Below are 20,393 nucleotides of genomic sequence, written 5' to 3'. Positions count from 1 at the left end.
GTTCTTATTTTTAGAACTGTAACAACCACAGATAAGAATCGTGTTTATTAAATCGAATTATCCATTAGAAATCGGTACAAAAATCTCACCACTTCAGTGTTCCTTTTTATTTATTTGCGCCAATGTTGAAGTAGGTACAACAGATGCCAGGATTAACTAGCTGAATTTAAGCTGTGGCACTTTTACTGTCATTTTTTGCAGACAAACACATGCTTAAGCAAATAAATAATAATAAAAAAACATTTTTGCTCTTTCGTTGAAATTTTCACACTACTTTTATTTAGAACACATTAAGTGTAAGCAAAGTAACTTTAAATTTATGAACAACATGAGGATAGAGCGAAAAATGTAAATGTTTTTCCCCAACGTATCGAGCAAATCATTCGGATTTGTCAAATTTCGTGTTGTAGATTGGCATGTATTGCAGCACCAATTTCCAATCTGTCAAGTAGAGTAGAGCAAGCCCCGCTGCGCCGCCAAATCCTGCCGCTGATGAGACACTAAAATAGGTAAAATTAAAATTGTTATAATTTAATACATTTTTGTCGTATTGATTATGCAATGTGCAGACAAAACTGGATTGTGGCACAAAATTATATGGCAAAAATTTTATTTCCATAAAAATAAATGTCTTATGTGATACTTACAAGGAAGTGGCAATTTCAGCATGCTTTTTACCAAATGGAATCCTCATTTTGTTAATGTTGAATTTAAAGGAGTCAAAAACTATAAATTTTTAGATCACGAAAATCTACGACTGAACAGATGTTCAGTCAAATGTAATGTCATACATAAATTGTGATTATTGACATCTATTGTGAATTTTAATGTTGTGAACGGGTAACAATAGAACTAACAATAACACCTAAATAGTTTAATTAATTTTGTATAAGTTACAAGTTCGCTAAAATTTTATATAAATTTAATCATATTGAAAAACTAAATGAAATAAATCGTTATTTAAAATTATATTTTTTTATGACACATTCATTTTACTATTGTGATCGGTCGCTTTTATGGCAATCAGCTGAGTGATGACACATTTCATACAAATTTAATCTGTCCTCCCCCTCAAAAGAAGTTACACATATACTAATTGAATTGAAATTGTAAGTGTACCTAATAACATACATTTACTTAACTAAGCAGCAAAATGTTGAAAACATTCACCAATTTTGAATTCGCGCTCGTTGTCAGCGTTTTACCTGCTGCTTTCATGTATTTGTGGACATTAATAGCCGGTGATTTAATTGTAAGCACACAATATTATTGAAATATTTTAAAATACTAAAATACATGATTTTCCATAGAATTTTCCCGGTAGTCGCAAGAAGCTACTCAGTTACACGGCGAAAGATATGGTGAACTGTTATCAAAATTACGCTGCAGACACAAATGGAGATGTGAAAAAAGTTAACTAACTAACAAGCAACAATATTAGTTAAACTTTTTATACAGTATTTGTACAATTAGGTGCTGCTTCGCACACATTTACCTAGCTTTTGAAATATATACAAACTATTTTTAAAATCGAAAAGTAAGTGTAATATTTTCATTGCAATGGATTCAAATCAACATTACCAAAGAAATAAATAAATTCCATAACTCTATATAAACTATATATTTCTAAAGTATGGCAACAAAATCCTCGAGTAAACAAAATAATTTTACTTTGTCCAGGTTTGGCCATAATTTCAATTTCGTTTATTCATGAAGAATTTGTATAATTTTTCTTATTTACAAAAAGTTTACTTAATTTTCTATTTTCTTAACATTATACAGTTGTATATGTGCAATTAGTGTATAAATTATAATAACAAACCAATATATAAAACAAAGAACTGTCGTGAGATTCCGAATTTTTAATTGGCATAAAACTGAGTAAATCGGGAAATCAATAAGTGTCTTTCTAAATCCGATTATATAATATCAAATTAATCGAGTTTTTGTAAAAATTTTGAAAATAGGCAAGCAATGCACTTCTCAAACACGGAATGATTGTTGTTTTAATTGTTAAAGTATAAAAATTTACCATAAACGAAAGTATAACAGTGAGCATTCAAATGAACGGTTATTATACATACTTTTCGCTTAGCTTACAATGCATATATAATACAAATGTATATAATGCTTACACCTTCCGCTAACTTATTATATACGTTTAAGTTTTACACTTGTTTTCAACTCTTACACGTTCTACATATAATAAAGTTTTAATATGAGATTATGTAGATAATTTTACGTTGATCACGAACATCCAATTAGACACGGCAACCACAATCTGGTTTACTAATGCTGCGCTGTCTTGTTTGTAGATTTCGTAGCGCGGCGCCACCATATTGTATGCCACTGCCTATACGTTCAGGATCTAATTCACCACTCTCGATCTTTGCTAAAATAGTTTTTGAACATTTCAAAAAAGCCTCTTCGACATTTTCACCCGTTTTAGCGCTTGTCTCAAGGAATATTAATTCTGTAAAAAAAAAGAACTTTGCTGCATACAAATATAGATATTTATTTAAGTTGCCATACCATTCTCCTGTGCAAAAGTGCTTGCTTCTAAGAATGTAACATCGCGCTCATCTTCCAAGTCTTTTTTATTGCCCACCAGCAGTATAACAATATTCGGACTGGCCAAGGTGCGCGCATCGTTTAACCAATTGCTGAGCGCATTAAAGGAGTCACGCGATGTGGTGTCGTACACTAGTAGTGCGCCGGCGGCACCACGATAGTACGAACGTGTCACCGAACGGAAACGTTCTTGACCCGCTGTATCCCATATTTGCAGCTTCACTGATTTACCACCAACATTCACAATGCGTGAGCCAAATTCAACACCAATCGTATGCGAACTGTCATCTTTAACTGGAATCATGAATAATTTTGCATATATTATACAAGTGTACAAAAATTAACACAGTCATGCATGTAAATATAGGTTCAGTTTTAAACTAAATTAACGATCAACTTAGCAATCGCAAAACCTTACACTTATTCTCGATGAAATGATGTAGCAAGCAACTTTTGCCACTTCCCGCACTACCGATAATCAAGAATTTGAAAAGATAATCTGTAATACACGTAAATTAAGCATTGTATTTACATATGTTTATATATATATTTTTGTATATGTACACATATATACCACATTGAAGTACATATATGCATGAACTTCACAATTAGAAATTCAATGCCAAACAACATACCATAAGATTCAGACATTTTGTTTTTCGTTTAGTTTGTATAATATTCTATGCAAATAGTTTTATTTCCACTTTTACACCAAAAAATGTTTCGTTACACTTGATTTTCTTGCTATTGTTGTCGCTGCATGTGTTAATAACTTCGATTAAACAACTACTACGTTGCAACTGCACTGCATGCAACTATATCATATTTTAATTAGAGTATAGCTGTTACTTATAACATTTAAACAAATAGAAATTTATTAACAACTTAATTTGTATGATAATTATATAGGTACTAAAAATAATGCCAATATTCAGCAAACAACAAAAAACGAAACTTTTTTCACACAAAAACTTGTAAATCTAGCAGTGAGACTAATTGGTTGGAGACTTCATTCATTTCACATTGACGTCTACGAAAGTCTACAAAACGCGATAGTTCACAATGAATACTGTTGGCTTAAAATTTTCTTATTCAAAGGAAGGAAGACACTTAAATTAATGAAAGTAGTTTTATATTTTCCAATTTTTGTCCCATCTATAAACTAAAAAAAACAAGTGACAACTAATGCTCACGGGTTAAGTTATTTAATCGAGTAATAATTAAATACTTTCACTAGAAGTTTCTTTGATTAATAAAATCTTACAAATATATTTTCGTGAAACATGAATATTTATTTTCATAAAATTTTATTTCTATAAATATAAGATTCAACAATTTTACACAATCCGGTGATTTCTATGTTTGTATGAGAATATCGCCAAATTGAAATCAAAATCGAATTGCTTTCATAAAACTCTCCAATAACCAATTTTCAGCGCAAACGGAAGTTGTACAATTAATTACGCAAAAAAATTACTAAATAAATTTAAAATGGTTCACTGCAATAAACATAACTGAACATGTCTGCTTAACTAAATAAAATATGTCTTCATAACTCAATTATTATTTCGCAAAAAAATGTCTTTATTAACTCAATTATTGTAGTTATTTTTATATTTCTTAAACCGCATTTTTCCGAACCGTATTCATACCTGATATATACTTATGTATGTATGGCCGCAAAAATTACACGAAATTTAATTTTACCACTCAAGTAATATTATATTTGTTAAAATATTGCTGTGATTTCTTAAGAGTATTGTGAAACAAGTTTATTTTGTAGCAACAGTTATGTTTTATAAAGGCCAAATAATTTATAATTACCAAATAATAAAAATATGTAAAAAAAGGGAAATTCAAAATCAGTTCCATTAAGCTGTTAATAATACAATTATACAAAAAAAAATTTTGCACATCAAATATGTAAAAAAAAAATTAACGTAGTATAATTTTTACAATTCGATTAATACACCAGCTATTTCACAATAACCGTATCACCATCCTGCACACTGTAGAAATCTAATGTTTTGGCGCTGTTGTCCATTGGTACCATTAGTTCGGGATATTTAGCATCAATGTAGGTAAGTTGCGGCAAACTGCCATTCGCATTCATTACCGTTTGAAAACGTTTCGCCACTAGACCCTGTAAGGTTTGTACTGTAATCATGCGCGGTACACGTTTCTCCCACACTTCGCCGGTTTGTTGGTTGAGTACACGTATCTTAATTAAATTTGATTGCTTAACACTAGGACGCACAACAAACTCTGCTGGTGAACCATACTCTGTAAATATTGAGGTTTAAGTTTAATTGTTGTATGTATAAGTATATATATACCGCGCTTACTTTGTATTATACCCGCGTACGAACGGTGTTTTTTATAGAAATCATGCAAAAGTTCCGGCTTATCAGCTGCCTGCAGCCATTCCACGGCATAACGCTTCCAAATATCATAGCCGGCATCTCGGCGTGCCTCAGCGGTTACTTCAATTTTATTAAGCATTTCTAAATTGGTAATCATGCCGACAGCTTTAGAAAACATTTCATCGAAATCCGATTTTAAATGTGGTGTTTTATTCAGACGCTTCAAACAAGGCAACTTATCCAACTCATTAAATGTTTCTGCCTCATTCCATATGGGATTATAGAGTAAATTGAGCTGTTCTAAAGCTGCAAAAATATGCAGTTTTGCATTCGGTTCACATTCAGGTAGCTTAATTTCTTCAATGCCATTCTCCATAAGATTTAGTGTTTTCAGTGTTGCGATATTTCCTAATTTGCATACTTGGTCAAAATCCATAATTTTTGTACGGTGTAAATCCAGTTCTCTATAAAATTGATTTTTTTTTTTAATTATAAAGGTAAATGTGGGACTTAAGCTTGTTTACTATTGTCATACGGTGCATGAATAATTCCGTTAAAATTTACCTTAAGTTTTTGAAGACTTCGTTGCAGTTAACCTCAGCTAGTTCGGTTAAAGGATTCTCTTGAAGTGCCAAAACTTCTATTTGTGGCCACAACTTAGCAGTCTGTATCACTTTAGTCCAGTCATTGTAGCCACAATTGCGTAGATTAATGCATTTCAAATTTCTGAAGGTAGGTTCTAGTTCTTTAATTTGTGCATCCAACGGCAACACGAGGCGATTGCAACTGTTAATTAATAAATGCGTATATAATATAAAAAACATTTTCAATAACATTATTTTTTAGAAATACCTTAAATTCAAATCGATTAAAGTCGGTACTTGTTTGCAAATATCAGCAATAATTTTCCAATTCCAAATTAGTGTCGAACTGACATTTAATGTGGTGAGCACGTTAAAGTCTTTTAAGTAGCCGGCTTCATTAATCGGACAATTGTCTACACTGACTTCCGACAGTTGTTCAAATTTACTTTGCTTACGCGCTATCTTATCCATGCCCACTACTTCAAAGAAACTAGCTTGCATTTTTTGCTGTGCTTCACGTATCAACGACAAATCTACGCTACTTTCAGCTGAGTAATCTAAATAACGTTCTCTAGCTGCTTCTTCAAGTGATTCGAAAGGTCCCACTTTACCGGGACGCACGAAGCTACCAGCATTTGGGTACTGTGTATGGAAGTAGTGCCTGTCATTGACACTGCCATTGTGCTTGCCGCGTTGAGGATCATCCCATTCTACTCCCAACCATAAACCATTGTAGCCTGTTACCTGAAAAAAAAAAATCAATTTGTGAGCGCAGTGCATATAAATTATATAAATATTACACTTACTTCACCAACATATCTAATTGTGCCATAATTTTCACCAACTTTAATACGACTGCCAATGGGATAGTGCAAATAGGTATCGTCAATAATTCCAACCATTGCGGAAAAAGTTGTACGGGGTATACGCCCTCTTATACTCCACTCTGCTGCTCAATTTGATTTTTCGAACTGCTGTTTACAAAACCTTGCACACTTCTAAAGAAATGGTAATTATTTTGCCTCTGTAACTTAGTTTGTAAATATTTTCGTATTACACAATTTTGCGTCACTGAAATGATATATTTGTTAGTTTTCAGTGATTTATATTGTCTAATTTAGTTTAATTTTATATAAAAACATTAACTTTGTGGATTGTTTTTGTCTCTTACCTTATTCTCACGATATCGTAAATAAGTCACTTTACATGACTGAACACCGCGATGACTGTCAATCAACGATATTAGTCAATAACAGAGTTGCATTCGGTAGAAAACTAAGGTTAAAACATTACCTAATATGTACTGCTTGAATAAATTTATAAGAAATTAACAATTTTATTATGTAACAATTATTTTAGTTTGGATTCAATGATTTTGAGCGAAAATTGTAAACTTGCTATATATACATATATATCAGCTGTGACTTTTTCATTTGATTTCCGCAAACACATTGAAGCAGTAAGCACTGGATACTGTTGTTAACAAAATCTATATTTTAATATACATAGAATTTATTGTATTTTTTATTTTTTTATACTATTTCGTCAGAAGACTCTGTTCAAATGACAGTGAATATTTCGTTTATTCGAATTTTATCCCAACCTGGTGATCAGCTGTTAATTGAAAAATATTGTTTACAGAAACAACCGTCTGGTAACATAAATTTTCCGACTTGTCAAAGTATCAGATTTTCTATTAGCAAATTTTTGTAAATAGGGAATTCACCAAACACTTTAATTTATATATTTACATTAAAGCAGTGAGAATGCCTAATACAAAGGCAATCCCATAAACACAATCAGTCGTCCTCCCAGTTCGTAAACGCCACGTAAGTCGATCAAGTTACTAAGCTTCAGCTTCGGCGTTTTGTATGCTGTATCAGAAACGCAATTTCACAATATATGCGGTATCAGCAGTATCAGAGCCGATTATTGGGTCGTGAAAAAATATATTGAAACAGTTAAAGAAAGTTAAATAATAATTTTGGAAAATAAAAATGGCTAATCTCAATGATAGCGTAAGTACTTTATCAGTTGAAAAGCAAAAACAAACATTTAAAGCAAGAAAAAATCTTTTCACAGGCTAGCGAAGATAACGTAATGGAGCCCCGGCGCTACCAAATGGAACTCCTAAATTATGTAATGCAACGTAATGCTATAATCTATCTTCCCACTGGGGCGGGTAAAACTTACATTGCGATAATGGCGCTGAAACGTTTTTCGCATCAAATGCAAGAGTGAGTCATTTGTAATATATATGTAATTGTATTTTCTATAAACAAAGCTAATTGACAATACATTTGCCCATGTATGTTTGTGCCATAGAACAATTGAAAATGGTGGGAAAAGGGCGATATTTATGTGCAATACTGTTGAATTAGCACGTCAACAAGCTATTGAGCTGAAACGATGCACTAACCTAAGAATTGGCTTCTATGTAGGAGAGCGCAATGTAGATGAATGGTCCTCAAGGAAGTGGGATGAAGAAATCAAGACCAATCAAGTATGTTAGCTGACTTTTAAGAAATCTATTTAAATACAAATAATAACATTATCAATATTTAGGTACTTTGTGGCACAGCGCAAATTTTTGTGGATATAGTTTCACAAAATTATCTGAAAATTTCTGACTTAAGTGTTGTTATAATTGATGAGTGCCACCATGCCAGAAATAATCATCCTATGCATGAGTTCATGCGACATTATAGAAAGGTGGTTGACAAAACGCAATTACCGCGTGTGATTGGCTTGACAGGAGTCTTATTAAAGGGTAACAAACTTAACAACATTCGTGAGGAACTTGAAAGTTTAGAAGCAATTTTCCATGGTAATATCGTTACGGTCAACTCAATAGAAGAATATCATAACGTAATGACGTAAGTAGCACATATGAATGTAAGTATAATTATTTAAAATTTTAATTACGTAACAGATATTCAACAAAACCCACTGAACAACTTGTAAAATATGGCAGGCAAACTCATAATTTTAAATTAGTTGATATTATCACGACGACTATCACTGAATGTTGTGCCGTTGTCAAACAATGGGATTTAGGTGCAATAAAAGAAAAACAATCAAAAAATTTGGCCGTTATGCGACAACCCAACAAAAAGGTTTTTATAAATAATCTCTTGACTGATTTCTTATATCAAATGAATGAATTCGGTTTATACGCATCGGCTATAGCCATAATGTCGCCTGTAATTGAATTTGAACTTAAAAAACGTGCCGCCGAAACTATGGCTTTGCGTAATCTCTACCGTTATGTAATCAGTGTATGCGAAAAAATACGTCATATGATTATAAATGAAATAAAGGAAGAAACTACTGATCCAGATGACGCATGTCACACCATAGATATTATACTCAACTATTCAACACCTAAAATGCGTTCACTACTGCTTTTAATTAAAGAATTATTCGCTAATAAAAATCCAGCTGACATACGTTGTTTGATATTCGTCGAGCGACGTTACACAGCCAAATGTGTATATTATGTGTTGCAACAATTTGTGAATTTAGAGCCAGTTCTAGCTAAAACTTTACGGCCACAATTTATGGTAGGACGAAACTCGATTGTACCAAGCATAGAAAGTCTGCTTTATCAGAAATGGAATAAAACGGTAAGTTTATAATTATGCATTCAAAATATATATATATAAATATTAATTATAATAATATTTTAAATATTATTTCAAAAGAAATTGCTTTGAGCTAATAGTATGTTTACAAATTAAAAAATTAAAAAAAAAAAAAACAAAAACAAATTACATGATAAATTCTACATTCTATTCACAGGCTATCGAAAGCTTTCGCTGTGGCGAATGCAATTTACTCGTTTGTTCGAATGTGCTTGAAGAGGGTATTGACGTGCAGGCGTGTAACTACGTTTTCTCTTATGACCCATTAAAGACTTTCAATTCCTATGTGCAGACCAAAGGTCGGGCTCGTTCAAGTGACGCCATATATGCTATATTCGCAGAGCAAGCTAATGAAGCAAGTGTGATACAAAAAATCAAAGGATATCAAGCAGCCCATAGAATTATACAAGAATTTTTGATTGGACGTATTTTGGATCGCGATGAACCAAAAGAAACAGCAATCGCTGTACAATTTGAAGATCTGATACCACCATTCAAATCGCGTACAGGCGCGGTACTATTGGCTTCGAATGCGCTTCAACTATTACATCGTTACTGTGTGCTATTACCAACAGATGCATTTGGCTTGGCCGCGCCGTGGTTTACTAAAAAACCAATTGACGCCAATAAGATCCGTGTCGAATTGCAGATGCCGTTACAATCCTCACTAAAAGAGACAATAATTGTGCGTAGACAATGTATACATACATATACAAACAAACAGTTATTCTTAAAGCTATTGATTTTATCTTATATTTCATCTTGTTACTTTTTATATTATAGTTATTTTATTTTTGTTTTAATTTATATATTTATTTATTTTTTTGATATGTTGTATATAGAGCGACGTATTTCCTACGACCAAACAGGCAAAAATTTCAGCAGCTTTTAAAGCATGCAAGATATTGTACGAGCAAGGCGAACTTAATGAACGGTTATTGCCGGTGACCAAGATTGAATGCGTTGCAAAAGTCTCCGAAGAACTCTTCAATCATTGGAAGAAATTTAATGACAATAGTAAGTGAAATCTATAACACTGTATAACACTCGGCTGGGTTTTGGGCCAAACTTGTTTTTTTCCGGGAAACTGAGTCATAAGTAAAGAGATAGTATTCTTTGATTTTCGAAGTTCGAAGCCTCCAAAATCGAAATATTTGGGTTCGAACTTCGAAAAATTTTGATTTTTAAAAACTGGTACATACAACTGTATATACCATCCTGCAATTAATAGTAATTTTTACAAAAAGTACTATTTTCGAACTTCGAATTCGAATATTTACATCATTCGGCTGGGTATTGGACCAAACTATTTTTTTCCGTGAGACCGAGTCTTAAGTAAATAAATAGTATTCTTGGATTTTCGAAGTTAGCCTCGAAAATGGAAATATTTGGATTCGAACTTCGAAAAAATTTGAGTTTTAAAAACTGATACATAAAACATTTTCGTCAAGCTAATATGTATGACAGATGTATTTTGCGATACATTTTTTTTTTTTCGAAGTTCAAACTTTGACCTTTCATAGCATCTGTCATAGAAGCTTCACCGAAGAGTTTTATATACCATTGAATTAAGAGGAAAATATAGATTATATCCATATTTGGGATTTAGTAGCTTTATTTTGTAATTAATAATAAATTTTGTTCAAAAAGTACTATTTTCGAACTTCGAATTCAAATATTTACAACATTGGGCTGGGTTTTGGGCCAAACTTGTTTTTTTCCGGGAAACTGAGTCATAAGTAAAGAGATAGTATTCTTTGATTTTCGAAGTTCGAAGCCTCCAAAATCGAAATATTTGGGTTCGAACTTCGAAAAATTTTGATTTTTAAAAACTGGTACATACAACTGTATATACCATGCTGCAATTAATAGTAATTTTTACAAAAAGTACTATTTTCGAACTTCGAATTCGAATATTTACAACACTCGGCTGGGTATTGGACCAAACTATTTTTTCCGTTAGACCGAGTCTTAAGTAAATAAATAGTATTCTTTGATTTTCGAAGTTCGAAGCCTCCAGAATCGAAATATTTGGATTCGAACATCGAAAATATTGATGTTTTAAAACTGGTACATAAAACATCTTCGTCAATCTAATATGTATGACAGATGTATTTTGCGATAAATTTTTTTTTTTCGAAGTTCAAACTTTGACCTTTCATAGCATCTGTCATAGAAACTTCACCGAAGAGTTTTATATACCATTGAATTAAGAGGAAAATATAGATTATATCCATATTTGGGATTTAGTAGCTTTATTTTGTAATTAATAATAAATTTTGTTCAAAAAGTACTATTTTCGAACTTCGAATTCAAATATTTACAACATTGGGCTGGATATTGGACCAAACTATTTTTTTCCGTGAGACTGAGTCTTAAGTAAAAAATAATATTCTTTGATTTTCGAAGTTAGCCTGCAAAATCGAAATATTTGGATTCGAACTTCGAAAAATTTGATGTTTAAAAACTGATGCATTGAACTTTTTCGTCAAGCTTATATGTATTACAGATATATTTTTTTATATAATTTTTTATTTTTTTCGAAGATCAAACTTTGACCTTTCATAGCATATGTCATAGATGCTTGACCGAAGAGTTTTATATAGCATGGAGTTAAGAGAAAAATGTATATTAAATCTTTTTTTGTTTTTTGGTAGCTATATTCTGTAATTATTAATATTTTTTTTTCAAAAAGTACTGTTTTCGAACTTCGAATTCAATTCGGCTGGGTATGGGACCAAACAAATTTTTTTCCGGGAGACTTAGTCATAAGTAAAAAAATAGTATTCTTTGATTTTCGAAGTTTGAAGTCTCCAAAGTCGATCCAATCCAATTCGTTGTCGAACAACTGGTACATACAGTTTAATAATTTAATTCTGTAATTAATAATATTTTATTAAAAAAATATTTTTATTCGAACTTCGATTATTTCTCAAACATACTTAATATCTAGCATATTTAAATTATGACATTTTTAATAAAATAAATTATTTCATATCTTCAACTACAGTCACTGCTAAAACTGCGGGAAAACAACAACGACGTCTGTACAATCACAAATATCCGGATGAACTGCACAATGCTATGCCACAGATCAACGAACTTTGCTATGCGTACGAGATACGCGTTTGTCCCCAATTTGAAACCGATAGCTATACAGAGCATATCGTAACGCTCTTGAATACGAATTGTAACTACGCAATTTTGACACGTAAAGGCATGCCGGCGCTTGCTGAAATGCCGCTCTTCATGAATCAGGGTAAAGTCTCCGTACAAATAGCCGCACAACCGATCATATTGAGCATTACCAGTGAGCAGCAATTAAAGCAATTGTCGAAATTCCATTTCACTATATTCCGTGATATACTGGAGTGCTGGAAAAATTTCCTGGTACTGGATCAGCGCAATCAAGAGAATTCATACCTTATAGCACCATTGAATAACGGCAAAATCGATTGGGAGTTGGTGCAAAATTTCCAACGCCTCTTGCCACAACGTAGATACAGTGTGAGCGAAAGGCAAAAAAAGGTGCATAAACCTGAGGATTATATGGGCAAAGTGGTTAATAAATGGTACTCAGGCAGAGATAACCAAAGATTTGTTGTAACCAAAGTTCTAACACATTTAACGCCACAGAGTCCATTCGATAACAATCAATATTCGAGTTACAATGAATTTATCGATTGCAAATATAAGAATGAGGTGGATTATGTAGTACAACAGAATCAATTTATGCTGGAGGTACGTGCGCTAACTTCACGCAGAAACTTTTTTGTAAATGCGATTGGAAAATCAGCAAAATCGCATCACAACAGTTCAAATATACGCCTCATCCCAGAACTCTGTCACAACTTTATGTTTCCCGGCGACATGTGGCTGAAAGCTTTGCTGCTGCCGAGTATTTTGCATCGCGTTCATTTCATGCTGCATGCGGAAAATTTGCGACTACGCGTTAATACATTCCTGGGGATAGCATGTAATGCGGCTTATCAGCCGAAGAAATTAATGATCGACGAGTCGTTATCGCGTGCTATTGACAATGATGGCAATGCTATGGAAGAGCCGCAGGTGAGTGTATTTAACAGTTAATTTTCAAAAAATCACTTTAACATTACTGGAGTTGAGGAGACCTTCAACAAGGCTAAAAGGTTCGATAGCGCAAAATGTTGAGACGAATACCAGACCCCATTTCGTAAATATAAATACAAACTCAGAACAGCAAAACCTAACTCGTGGCGCTTGTTATGTGAACAAGTCGATAATGTGAGCGGCACAACAAAAATTAAAAGATTTTTTTTTGAATCAAAGAACCACATGCAGACCCCACTATTGGTTGATAGATAGCCTATGTCGCAGGGCATTAGACAGAAACACATTACCCACAGTCCATCGCGGAAGTTCCGCAACCTTTCGTTCAATCTACTCAGGTTGAAGACCTTGTGTTTACTCTTGGGGCTTTTAGAAGTTTCAAACCCTTCAAAGCAGCAGGTACCAATGGGATATTCCCTGCGCTTTTAAAAAATGGGACAGACCTACTATAAATCCGCATGGCTATACACATATACACCGCTTGTGTCCGTCTAGCGTACACCCCATGCAAATGGCAGGAAGGTTATCTTCATCCCCAAACCGAGAAAAGAAAATTATTCCTTGCCAAAACGTTACAAACCAATCAGTCCAATATTCTTCCTACTAAAAGGTACGGAAAGAATCTGTGCCGATTTAATCAAACCACAAATTCCATCCAAGCGTCTAGCGTTCAAACAGCACGCGTAGGTCCAAAGTAAATCGGTTGATACCAGAACAAACTGGCTTGATTGAGTCATATGTTAAGCAACAGACACGCCATATATGATGGGGAAGGAATAAAAATCTCTCATCAGATTACTTGTGGAGGAATGCTGTCCCCCTTGCTCTGGATCACTCTGTTCAACAAATTAATACTCCTACTTCACCGGGAGAACTTTAATGTTGTCTGCTATGCGGACGTTCAGGGAAAAATCTCACTCGTTTATCCCGGCTCTTAGATAATGCCTTTGAAATCTCCTCTATTGGGGCGGAGAGACACGAGATAAGTAACTAAACTGGAGAGAACACATTGAGTGCAGGGCTTCCAAAGCTCTCCGAGCATCACAGTACCCCTGAAGAGCACAATGGCCCTCCCATTTCTATTCAACCAAACCAAGTCTTTTCTCATTTCATTTATTGACTTACTCATAGTTTCATTTCAAGTTATTAGAAGGGAAAATAATACAATGATTCTTAATAATTATCTAGATGCCGAAGAAGGTGCTTCCCGCGCTCCCCACTCTGGCCAATGAAACAGTTTTTACGGTGACTAATTTAAATGATGTGATGTGGAAGGATTACCTGGAACCCGAAGATATATCTCGAAAGGAACAATCAATGTTTCCCGTTGAATTGGACTATTACTACAAATTTGTAAACGGCACAATATTGAACAATCTGACACTGAGCGATGAGGAGTGGTCAGAGTCACAGTTGGATATGCCCAAGCCAGATGTGATTGAACCATCTGGAAGCACTCCGAATATCGACCGCTTGAAATTGTGTGATGTTTCTTCGACTGAAAAGCGTCATTTAAATATATTGGAGCTAACGTTAAGCGGCCAAATCTTGCAATCTGCCGAACAGGCCGATTTTTTGGCAGCCATCACAACAGCCGGCGCTAATGACGTTTTCGATATGGAGCGATTTGAGTTTTTGGGTGATTCATTTTTAAAATTTTCCGTTTCTCTATATTTGGTACATAAATATCCGAAATGGCACGAGGGATTTCTAACCGAAATCAAGGGAAAAATGGTCTCGAATCGTAATCTTATCTATTGCTTGCTCGACACAGATATACCGGAAAGAATTTGTGGCTATCTATTTAAGCCGCCACATGAATGGTTGCCACCGTTAGTCAGCTTACCGAGTAATCTACTAGAACTCATTTGCAACAATGAAAAAATTCTGCAAACACTAACACCGAGCGATCTATATACAATCGAATTAGATGATGATGAGATTATGAGTGGTGCTTGTACGAGTGAACATCTAAGCCAAGTCGCTAGTAGTGGCCAAAGACATAGCCTTGACGTTGGACCAGCCGCAGATGAAAGACGATTCGACAACGAACTAAATTTGTTTATTTACAAAGAGGCATTGCGCGATAAAGTCGTGGCCGATACATTGGAAGCTATACTTGGTGTTTGTGTGAAGAATTATGGTATATATAATACCTTCCGCATGCTGGAATTCTTCGGCATATGCAAACCTGAACCAGGTAAATCTTTCTCAAATTTGATGGATCTAAAGTTCACCAGCGCACTGCTGCAAACGAATATTTCATCTAAGGAAGTCGATAGTTTTCTTATAAATCATAAACAATTGGAGAAGAATTTGGGTTACCAATTCCGCGATCGCGCATTTCTCTTGCAGGTAATACATCTGATATCACATAAACTCAATGATAATAAAATAGGGTTACACATACATACATACATACATATTAAAGTGTTAATGCCATCAAGAGACGACCATCTGCCCATAATTATCTCGATTGAGGAACCTCCTGACTTTATTTCTGCGGTCAACCGCACCTATGTTAACTTTAACAAAATTAACTGGCACGGCTTCGCCGAATTCACTGAGAATGCCTTCACCGCGCTACCTGTTCCTACTGACGTAATTGTTGGCAAGCATCAATTCCGCAAGCGGTGATAAGACGACCGAGTTAAATTCGATAGCCAAGCCTCGCCGGACCCGGAGAGGTACGCGAGCTATTTTAGCCGTCAATTCATACTGTACCCTCCGGTTGACAAGGCTAAAAGGCGTGTCACCAGACGGCTCCGCAAAATGACGAACAATTGTGTGCCACTTACTTTCACCAGCGGGAATGTTCAGGAAGGCCAAGTCCTCCAAAGCCATTGGTTCTGACGGAATTAATTCTTTCATGTTACAACAGCTACGTCCAACGGGAGTAGAATTCCTCAACAAGGTACTCAATCTGTTGCTGAACACTGTTTAAATACCCGAAATGTGGAAAATCGGAAGAGTGGTCATACCGCTGAGGCTTGGAAAACGCGCCAACCAAGGGGAGTCTAATCGCCTGATAATTCTCCTTTCCCCAGTAGTGAAGACACCTGAGGCCTTGCTACTACCGACATTAACGTATCACCTGAACTTAGCGGAACATCAGCACGGCTTCCGTAAATTGCACATTACCACCACGCTCGAATAGTTCATGGCCTTAATCAGAAACCACTCTGTAAGAGACCGTCCGGAGTTGGACATGTCAAAAGCTTTTCACACGGTCAACCTTACAACGCTACTAGAAGACATAGAGCAAACAAGACTTTCTCCGGTGCTGAAGAGATGGCCCATGAACTGCTTGAGCGGTCGGCAATCGAGGTAAAACGTCGAAGCCTAGGAAAATTTAACAGGGGGCTTCACAGGGAGGAGTCCTCTTCCCGCTACTATTTAATTTCCTTATCTTTAGGCACGTCTGTTCGTCTTTGCTAGTTTAAAGCTAGCTGATACTGTTTTTCGTTGTAAGATTTTCGTCGTCGTAGTTTTGTTGTAGATTTTGTTTTTATTACTTTTAGGCATTAACTCATCCCTCCTATCCGACCAATCGCATTACGGGCTGTTATCAGGAACTCGAATTCATCGGAGACGCCATACTGGACTTTCTGATTTCATGCTATATATACGAACGCTGTCAACATATGACACCCGGCAAGCTGACGGACTTACGTTCGGCTTTGGTTAATAATGTTACACTGGGCGGTGTGTGTGTACGTCATCGCTTCCATTTATTTTTACTCGCGGAAAATAGCGCATTGGCTGAGAAAATCAAAGAATTTGCAAAATATCAAGAGAAAAACAAGTACATCATCACCGACGAAGTGCAAATATTAATGGAAGAGACTGCAGTGCCTGAAAACGAAGAAGCGAACGGCAGTACTTTCAATATGGCGGCCAATGTTGAAGTGCCCAAAGCGCTAGGTGACATACTGGAAGCACTCATCGCGGCCGTCTATCTCGACAGTCGGGACTTGCGTACAACTTGGCATGTAATTTACGGTTTGCTGGAACAGGAAATCAATCAGTTCACTCAGAACATACCGCTTGATGCTGTACGCCAATTGATTGAACATAAGCATGCTAAACCGACATTCGGCGATCCGGTCTTTGACGAGGGCGTGTACATGGTGAAATGTCAGTTCACATGCCTAGATCGCACCATGGAGGTAAATGGCTTTGGTGCTAATGGGAAAATGGCGAAAAAAGCGGCAGCCAAGCATGCTCTGCAAATATTGTCGAAACGTTCCACTTAAAATACTTCCAAATATTTTTTTGTATTCAATGCATATTTCAACATACATACATACATCCATACAATGTTACGACTATTCGAATAGTATTAATCGGTTAATATTCATATGAACGATTACAAACCGGATATACGATTAATCGGTTTTCGGGTTATTCGAGTAATTTTAAGTGTCCTAGTGTATACATATATACATGCATACATACAGACATACATACACACATGCATACATACATACATTCAAGCATGTTGCATAGAGTATAATAGTTTTGTTCACATAACGGTTGTTTGATTGTGTTAGGAAACTCAAAATTTTATTTTTAGCGAAATTGTGATTTTGTGAAAAAGAAAAACCAAAAAGAAAAATATTTTAATTTGTCAGCATCCTAAAATCTGTTCTATGAGTTAACGTTTGCTTGTAGAGCTATGGTTCAGTACAGCTGTTTTAATCATTAGATAAAGTTTTTAAAACGAGTTCGAAACACTTCAGCTTTTATTAGTACACATATTGCACTCCATATAAACATTGAAACATATAAAATATTAAGTATTTTTGATATCGCGTGGCGTTCCATATCTGTTACTTATACTCATATGTACATGTATTATGTATGTACATACGTAAGTAAAACTTTATTTTATCCAAAATGGTAAAATATACGCAATGAAGTTAAAAAAAATATTGTTATTGTTCTAGTAGAGTTGTGTATATGGAGGTTTCGTCGTGAGTAGAGGTTTTCAAAAGACAAGTTCGTGACAATAGGATTATGGTGTGTAAGTGGGAAGATTTGATGTAGAATCCGCAGGCAAGGGAGTTGTTTGTAATGCCTTCAGACAGTGACGCTGTCGAATTATCTATTCTGTTCATGTTGACTTCGATAATTTGATAACCTAAGGTTCTTGGGTTAGGATGATGCTCAGATTATCCGATGTGAATCTCCGCATGATGCAGGTTCAACGCTATACTAGAACCCCATCACGTGGGAAGAATACCTTAACTTCGCAAGGCGGTCCACTATTGAGAATGCTACGTTCGAATACAACCGGATTTAACTTCTGCCTGCAAATCATCTAATGGGCACAGGCGTCGCATAACACTCTAGATTAGGAGGTGGGACCTCGCACGGCCAATGTTAGAACCACCAGAGCGTACCTACTGGCCGTATAACTCGTACAGCTCATATCGTTCCATCTCGGTCTGCGGTATTCGCCGTTGCCAATATAAAAAGGACCATAAATCTTCCGCCGTCTCATCGGATGTTGATATCGTTCAAGATTCTGCACCCAAAAGCAGGACGGGGATAATGAGCGCCTTGTAGAGTTTGGTTTTGATTCGTCGAGAGAGGACTTTACTTTTCAATTGAATTCTGTGGTGTGTATCGATTATTTTCTCTCTGATCTTTTTCAAGATTCTGCACATAGTAAATAACTGGTCCATTGTGGCTTTGCCAGGTCTAAAGCCACACTGATAAGGTAGTCAGTACGTTGACAGTGGCATTTAGTCATTCACATACAAACGAGTATGGACATCCTTGGTTCCTACATGAGAATGCCCCAATATTTAAACTTTCTGTAATTGTGATTGGAGCTTTTCAACGTCGAATCTTCCTTGTGTTTTTGGACGGACGTTATTCGCTACACAAAGGTGTATGAGTATCTTCGCTGCTACCAGATAGTGATCCGAGTCTATATTTGGTCCTTCGAACGCACGCACGTCTAGAACACTTAATGAATATCTTCCATCTATCACAACGTGATCGATTTGGTCTCGCGATTTACAATTAGCGGACTGCCATGTAGCTTGATGAATTTTCCTGTGTCGGAATGGTACTAGAAACAACCATATTTCGAGCACCGGCGAAGTCGACCAACTTCATGCCGTTTGGCGAAGTTTCGTCAAGGAAGCTGAAGGCTTCGTAGCATTCAAATCGCTAAGCACGATTTACACATCATGCCGGGGCAACGCTCTTGAGTTGTGAGCACAAATCAGTTCCAAAGCTTTGCTTTCATGCGGATTGTGGCTAGACGTTCATACACCGGAGTGATTGCCAGAACTCGGCGACGCAGTCTCTGTATATAGTCCACAAATCCAACACTAAATTTGCGCTCCTTTATATGGCCGCTGTAGTAGATGTCACAAGAGCTCATCTTCTTCCGTCCCTCGTTCCGTCCATCGTACTTCTTGGATGTCGATAATGTCGGCCTTTAGTGTTATGAGTGACCATATTCAGAAACTGAAGAAAAGAGCATGGACTTAACCTCAACATATCAGTCGATAGCCACAAAATTCCGACTGTTAGTAATCTACTCCGCATATAATTGCGATACAAAACGAGACCCTTCGACAGATTTACTATATAAGTCTGATATTAGACTGATATATAAATTATGCAGATCGTGCGTTTTTGTAGTTCTTTTAGCTCTAACGGTAATTTAATTAAACTGAAATGTGCTTAAATTTGGTTCCCAATTTCTTAGATTGTACTGTAATCACATGGTACATATGGAACGAATGAGCTTAAAAGGAATCAAAAAACAGCTGATTGCAGTAGAATGAAATTTGCCTGCAGCAATTTACTGAAACTTCGTTATATCACTTAAATGATAACTAATTAATTAAAACAAACAGTATATTAGCTGTAACTTATTTCCGAAAATAATGTCGTCAGTCCCTGCCACCGCTGCGCTGGAAACTGAAGATCCCGTAGAGCTGATGCTTAAGAAAACTGGGTGTATACAATTGCATTACAAAGTACAAGAGTGTATTTCCGAAACAGGCGATTGGCGCCGCTGCCAAGAGGTGGTAAAAGAGTTCAAGCAGTGTATGCAAAAATATACGGAATCACAAATGAAAAAATACGCACAAACAAAATAAATCATACATACTGTA

General features: G+C 35.5%; 6 protein-coding genes across 8 annotated transcripts; 3 read left to right on the top strand and 3 right to left on the bottom strand.

The window, feature by feature from the left end:
- Nucleotides 1-251: 251 nt before the first annotated feature.
- On the bottom strand, nt 252-815 carry LOC105210970 (uncharacterized). Its single transcript, XM_011182191.3, has 2 exons — nt 648-815; nt 252-500 (listed from the first exon to the last, which is right to left on the bottom strand). Exons 1-2 carry the CDS (start codon nt 692-694, stop codon nt 380-382), a joined length of 168 nt encoding a protein of 55 aa, XP_011180493.1. The 5' UTR covers nt 695-815; the 3' UTR covers nt 252-379.
- A 267-nt stretch (nt 816-1,082) lies between these two features.
- On the top strand, nt 1,083-1,537 carry LOC105210971 (uncharacterized). Its single transcript, XM_011182192.3, has 2 exons — nt 1,083-1,252; nt 1,311-1,537. Exons 1-2 carry the CDS (start codon nt 1,154-1,156, stop codon nt 1,419-1,421), a joined length of 210 nt encoding a protein of 69 aa, XP_011180494.1. The 5' UTR covers nt 1,083-1,153; the 3' UTR covers nt 1,422-1,537.
- Nucleotides 1,538-1,665: 128 nt separating this feature from the next.
- LOC105210972 (ras-related protein Rab-4B) lies at nt 1,666-3,586 on the bottom strand. The gene is made up of 4 exons (XM_011182193.3): nt 3,207-3,586; nt 2,990-3,070; nt 2,533-2,865; nt 1,666-2,473 (listed from the first exon to the last, which is right to left on the bottom strand). The coding sequence occupies exons 1-4, from the start codon at nt 3,220-3,222 to the stop codon at nt 2,262-2,264; spliced, it is 642 nt and encodes a 213-aa protein (XP_011180495.1). The 5' UTR covers nt 3,223-3,586; the 3' UTR covers nt 1,666-2,261.
- A 681-nt stretch (nt 3,587-4,267) lies between these two features.
- On the bottom strand, nt 4,268-6,899 carry LOC105210973 (tubulin-specific chaperone E). 3 transcript variants are annotated; one of them, XM_054232918.1, is made up of 7 exons: nt 6,812-6,899; nt 6,690-6,744; nt 6,325-6,589; nt 5,787-6,262; nt 5,499-5,720; nt 4,917-5,398; nt 4,268-4,854 (listed from the first exon to the last, which is right to left on the bottom strand). In XM_054232918.1, exons 3-7 carry the CDS (start codon nt 6,418-6,420, stop codon nt 4,547-4,549), a joined length of 1,584 nt encoding a protein of 527 aa, XP_054088893.1. In that variant the 5' UTR covers nt 6,421-6,589; nt 6,690-6,744; nt 6,812-6,899; the 3' UTR covers nt 4,268-4,546. The 3 variants fall into 3 exon arrangements, with proteins under 3 accessions (XP_054088893.1, XP_011180497.1, XP_028895291.1); XM_011182195.3 differs by having other exon boundaries at nt 6,690-6,817; XM_029039458.2 differs by lacking the exons at nt 6,690-6,744; nt 6,812-6,899 and having other exon boundaries at nt 6,325-6,680.
- A 305-nt stretch (nt 6,900-7,204) lies between these two features.
- On the top strand, nt 7,205-18,172 carry LOC105210974 (endoribonuclease dcr-1). Its single transcript, XM_011182196.3, has 10 exons — nt 7,205-7,536; nt 7,601-7,755; nt 7,844-8,021; nt 8,084-8,394; nt 8,451-9,144; nt 9,320-9,847; nt 10,005-10,179; nt 12,173-13,230; nt 14,440-15,606; nt 16,773-18,172. Exons 1-10 carry the CDS (start codon nt 7,516-7,518, stop codon nt 17,505-17,507), a joined length of 5,022 nt encoding a protein of 1,673 aa, XP_011180498.1. The 5' UTR covers nt 7,205-7,515; the 3' UTR covers nt 17,508-18,172.
- Nucleotides 18,173-20,018: 1,846 nt separating this feature from the next.
- LOC105210975 (cytochrome c oxidase assembly factor 4 homolog, mitochondrial) lies at nt 20,019-20,382 on the top strand. Its single transcript, XM_011182197.3, has one exon. The coding sequence runs from the start codon at nt 20,163-20,165 to the stop codon at nt 20,376-20,378; it is 216 nt and encodes a 71-aa protein (XP_011180499.1). The 5' UTR covers nt 20,019-20,162; the 3' UTR covers nt 20,379-20,382.
- Nucleotides 20,383-20,393: the final 11 nt, after the last annotated feature.

This window comes from Zeugodacus cucurbitae, chromosome 6, assembly GCF_028554725.1.
Source record: "Zeugodacus cucurbitae isolate PBARC_wt_2022May chromosome 6, idZeuCucr1.2, whole genome shotgun sequence".
Lineage (NCBI taxonomy): Eukaryota > Metazoa > Arthropoda > Insecta > Diptera > Tephritidae > Zeugodacus > Zeugodacus cucurbitae.
The sequence above is the reverse complement of the archived record's forward strand: the minus strand, read 5'-3'. Positions and strand labels throughout refer to the sequence as shown.

Bases quoted from the DNA above. Each gene is read 5' to 3' on its own strand.
- LOC105210970 (XM_011182191.3), bottom strand. From the start codon at position 694: ATGAGGATTCCATTTGGTAAAAAGCATGCTGAAATTGCCACTTCCTT. The intron at 501-647 runs GTAAGTATCACA...TACCTATTTTAG, and splicing joins GCTGAAATTGCCACTTCCTT to TGTCTCATCAGCGGCAGGAT.
- LOC105210971 (XM_011182192.3), top strand. From the start codon at position 1,154: ATGTTGAAAACATTCACCAATTTTGAATTCGCGCTCGTTGTCAGCGTT. The intron at 1,253-1,310 runs GTAAGCACACAA...GATTTTCCATAG, and splicing joins TAATAGCCGGTGATTTAATT to AATTTTCCCGGTAGTCGCAA.
- LOC105210972 (XM_011182193.3), bottom strand. The intron at 2,866-2,989 runs GTAAGGTTTTGC...TCATGATTCCAG, and splicing joins TCATTTCATCGAGAATAAGT to TTAAAGATGACAGTTCGCAT. The intron at 2,474-2,532 runs GTATGGCAACTT...TTTTTTTTACAG, and splicing joins CACTTTTGCACAGGAGAATG to AATTAATATTCCTTGAGACA.
- LOC105210973 (XM_054232918.1), bottom strand. From the start codon at position 6,420: ATGGTTGGAATTATTGACGATACCTATTTGCACTATCCCATTGGCAGT. The intron at 5,721-5,786 runs GTATTTCTAAAA...ATTAATTAACAG, and splicing joins TTAATCGATTTGAATTTAAG to TTGCAATCGCCTCGTGTTGC. The intron at 5,399-5,498 runs GTAAATTTTAAC...TCAATTTTATAG, and splicing joins GAAGTCTTCAAAAACTTAAG to AGAACTGGATTTACACCGTA.
- LOC105210974 (XM_011182196.3), top strand. From the start codon at position 7,516: ATGGCTAATCTCAATGATAGC. The intron at 8,022-8,083 runs GTATGTTAGCTG...ATCAATATTTAG, and splicing joins AAGAAATCAAGACCAATCAA to GTACTTTGTGGCACAGCGCA. The intron at 8,395-8,450 runs GTAAGTAGCACA...ATTACGTAACAG, and splicing joins GAATATCATAACGTAATGAC to ATATTCAACAAAACCCACTG.
- LOC105210975 (XM_011182197.3), top strand. From the start codon at position 20,163: ATGTCGTCAGTCCCTGCCACCGCTGCGCTGGAAACTGAAGATCCCGTA.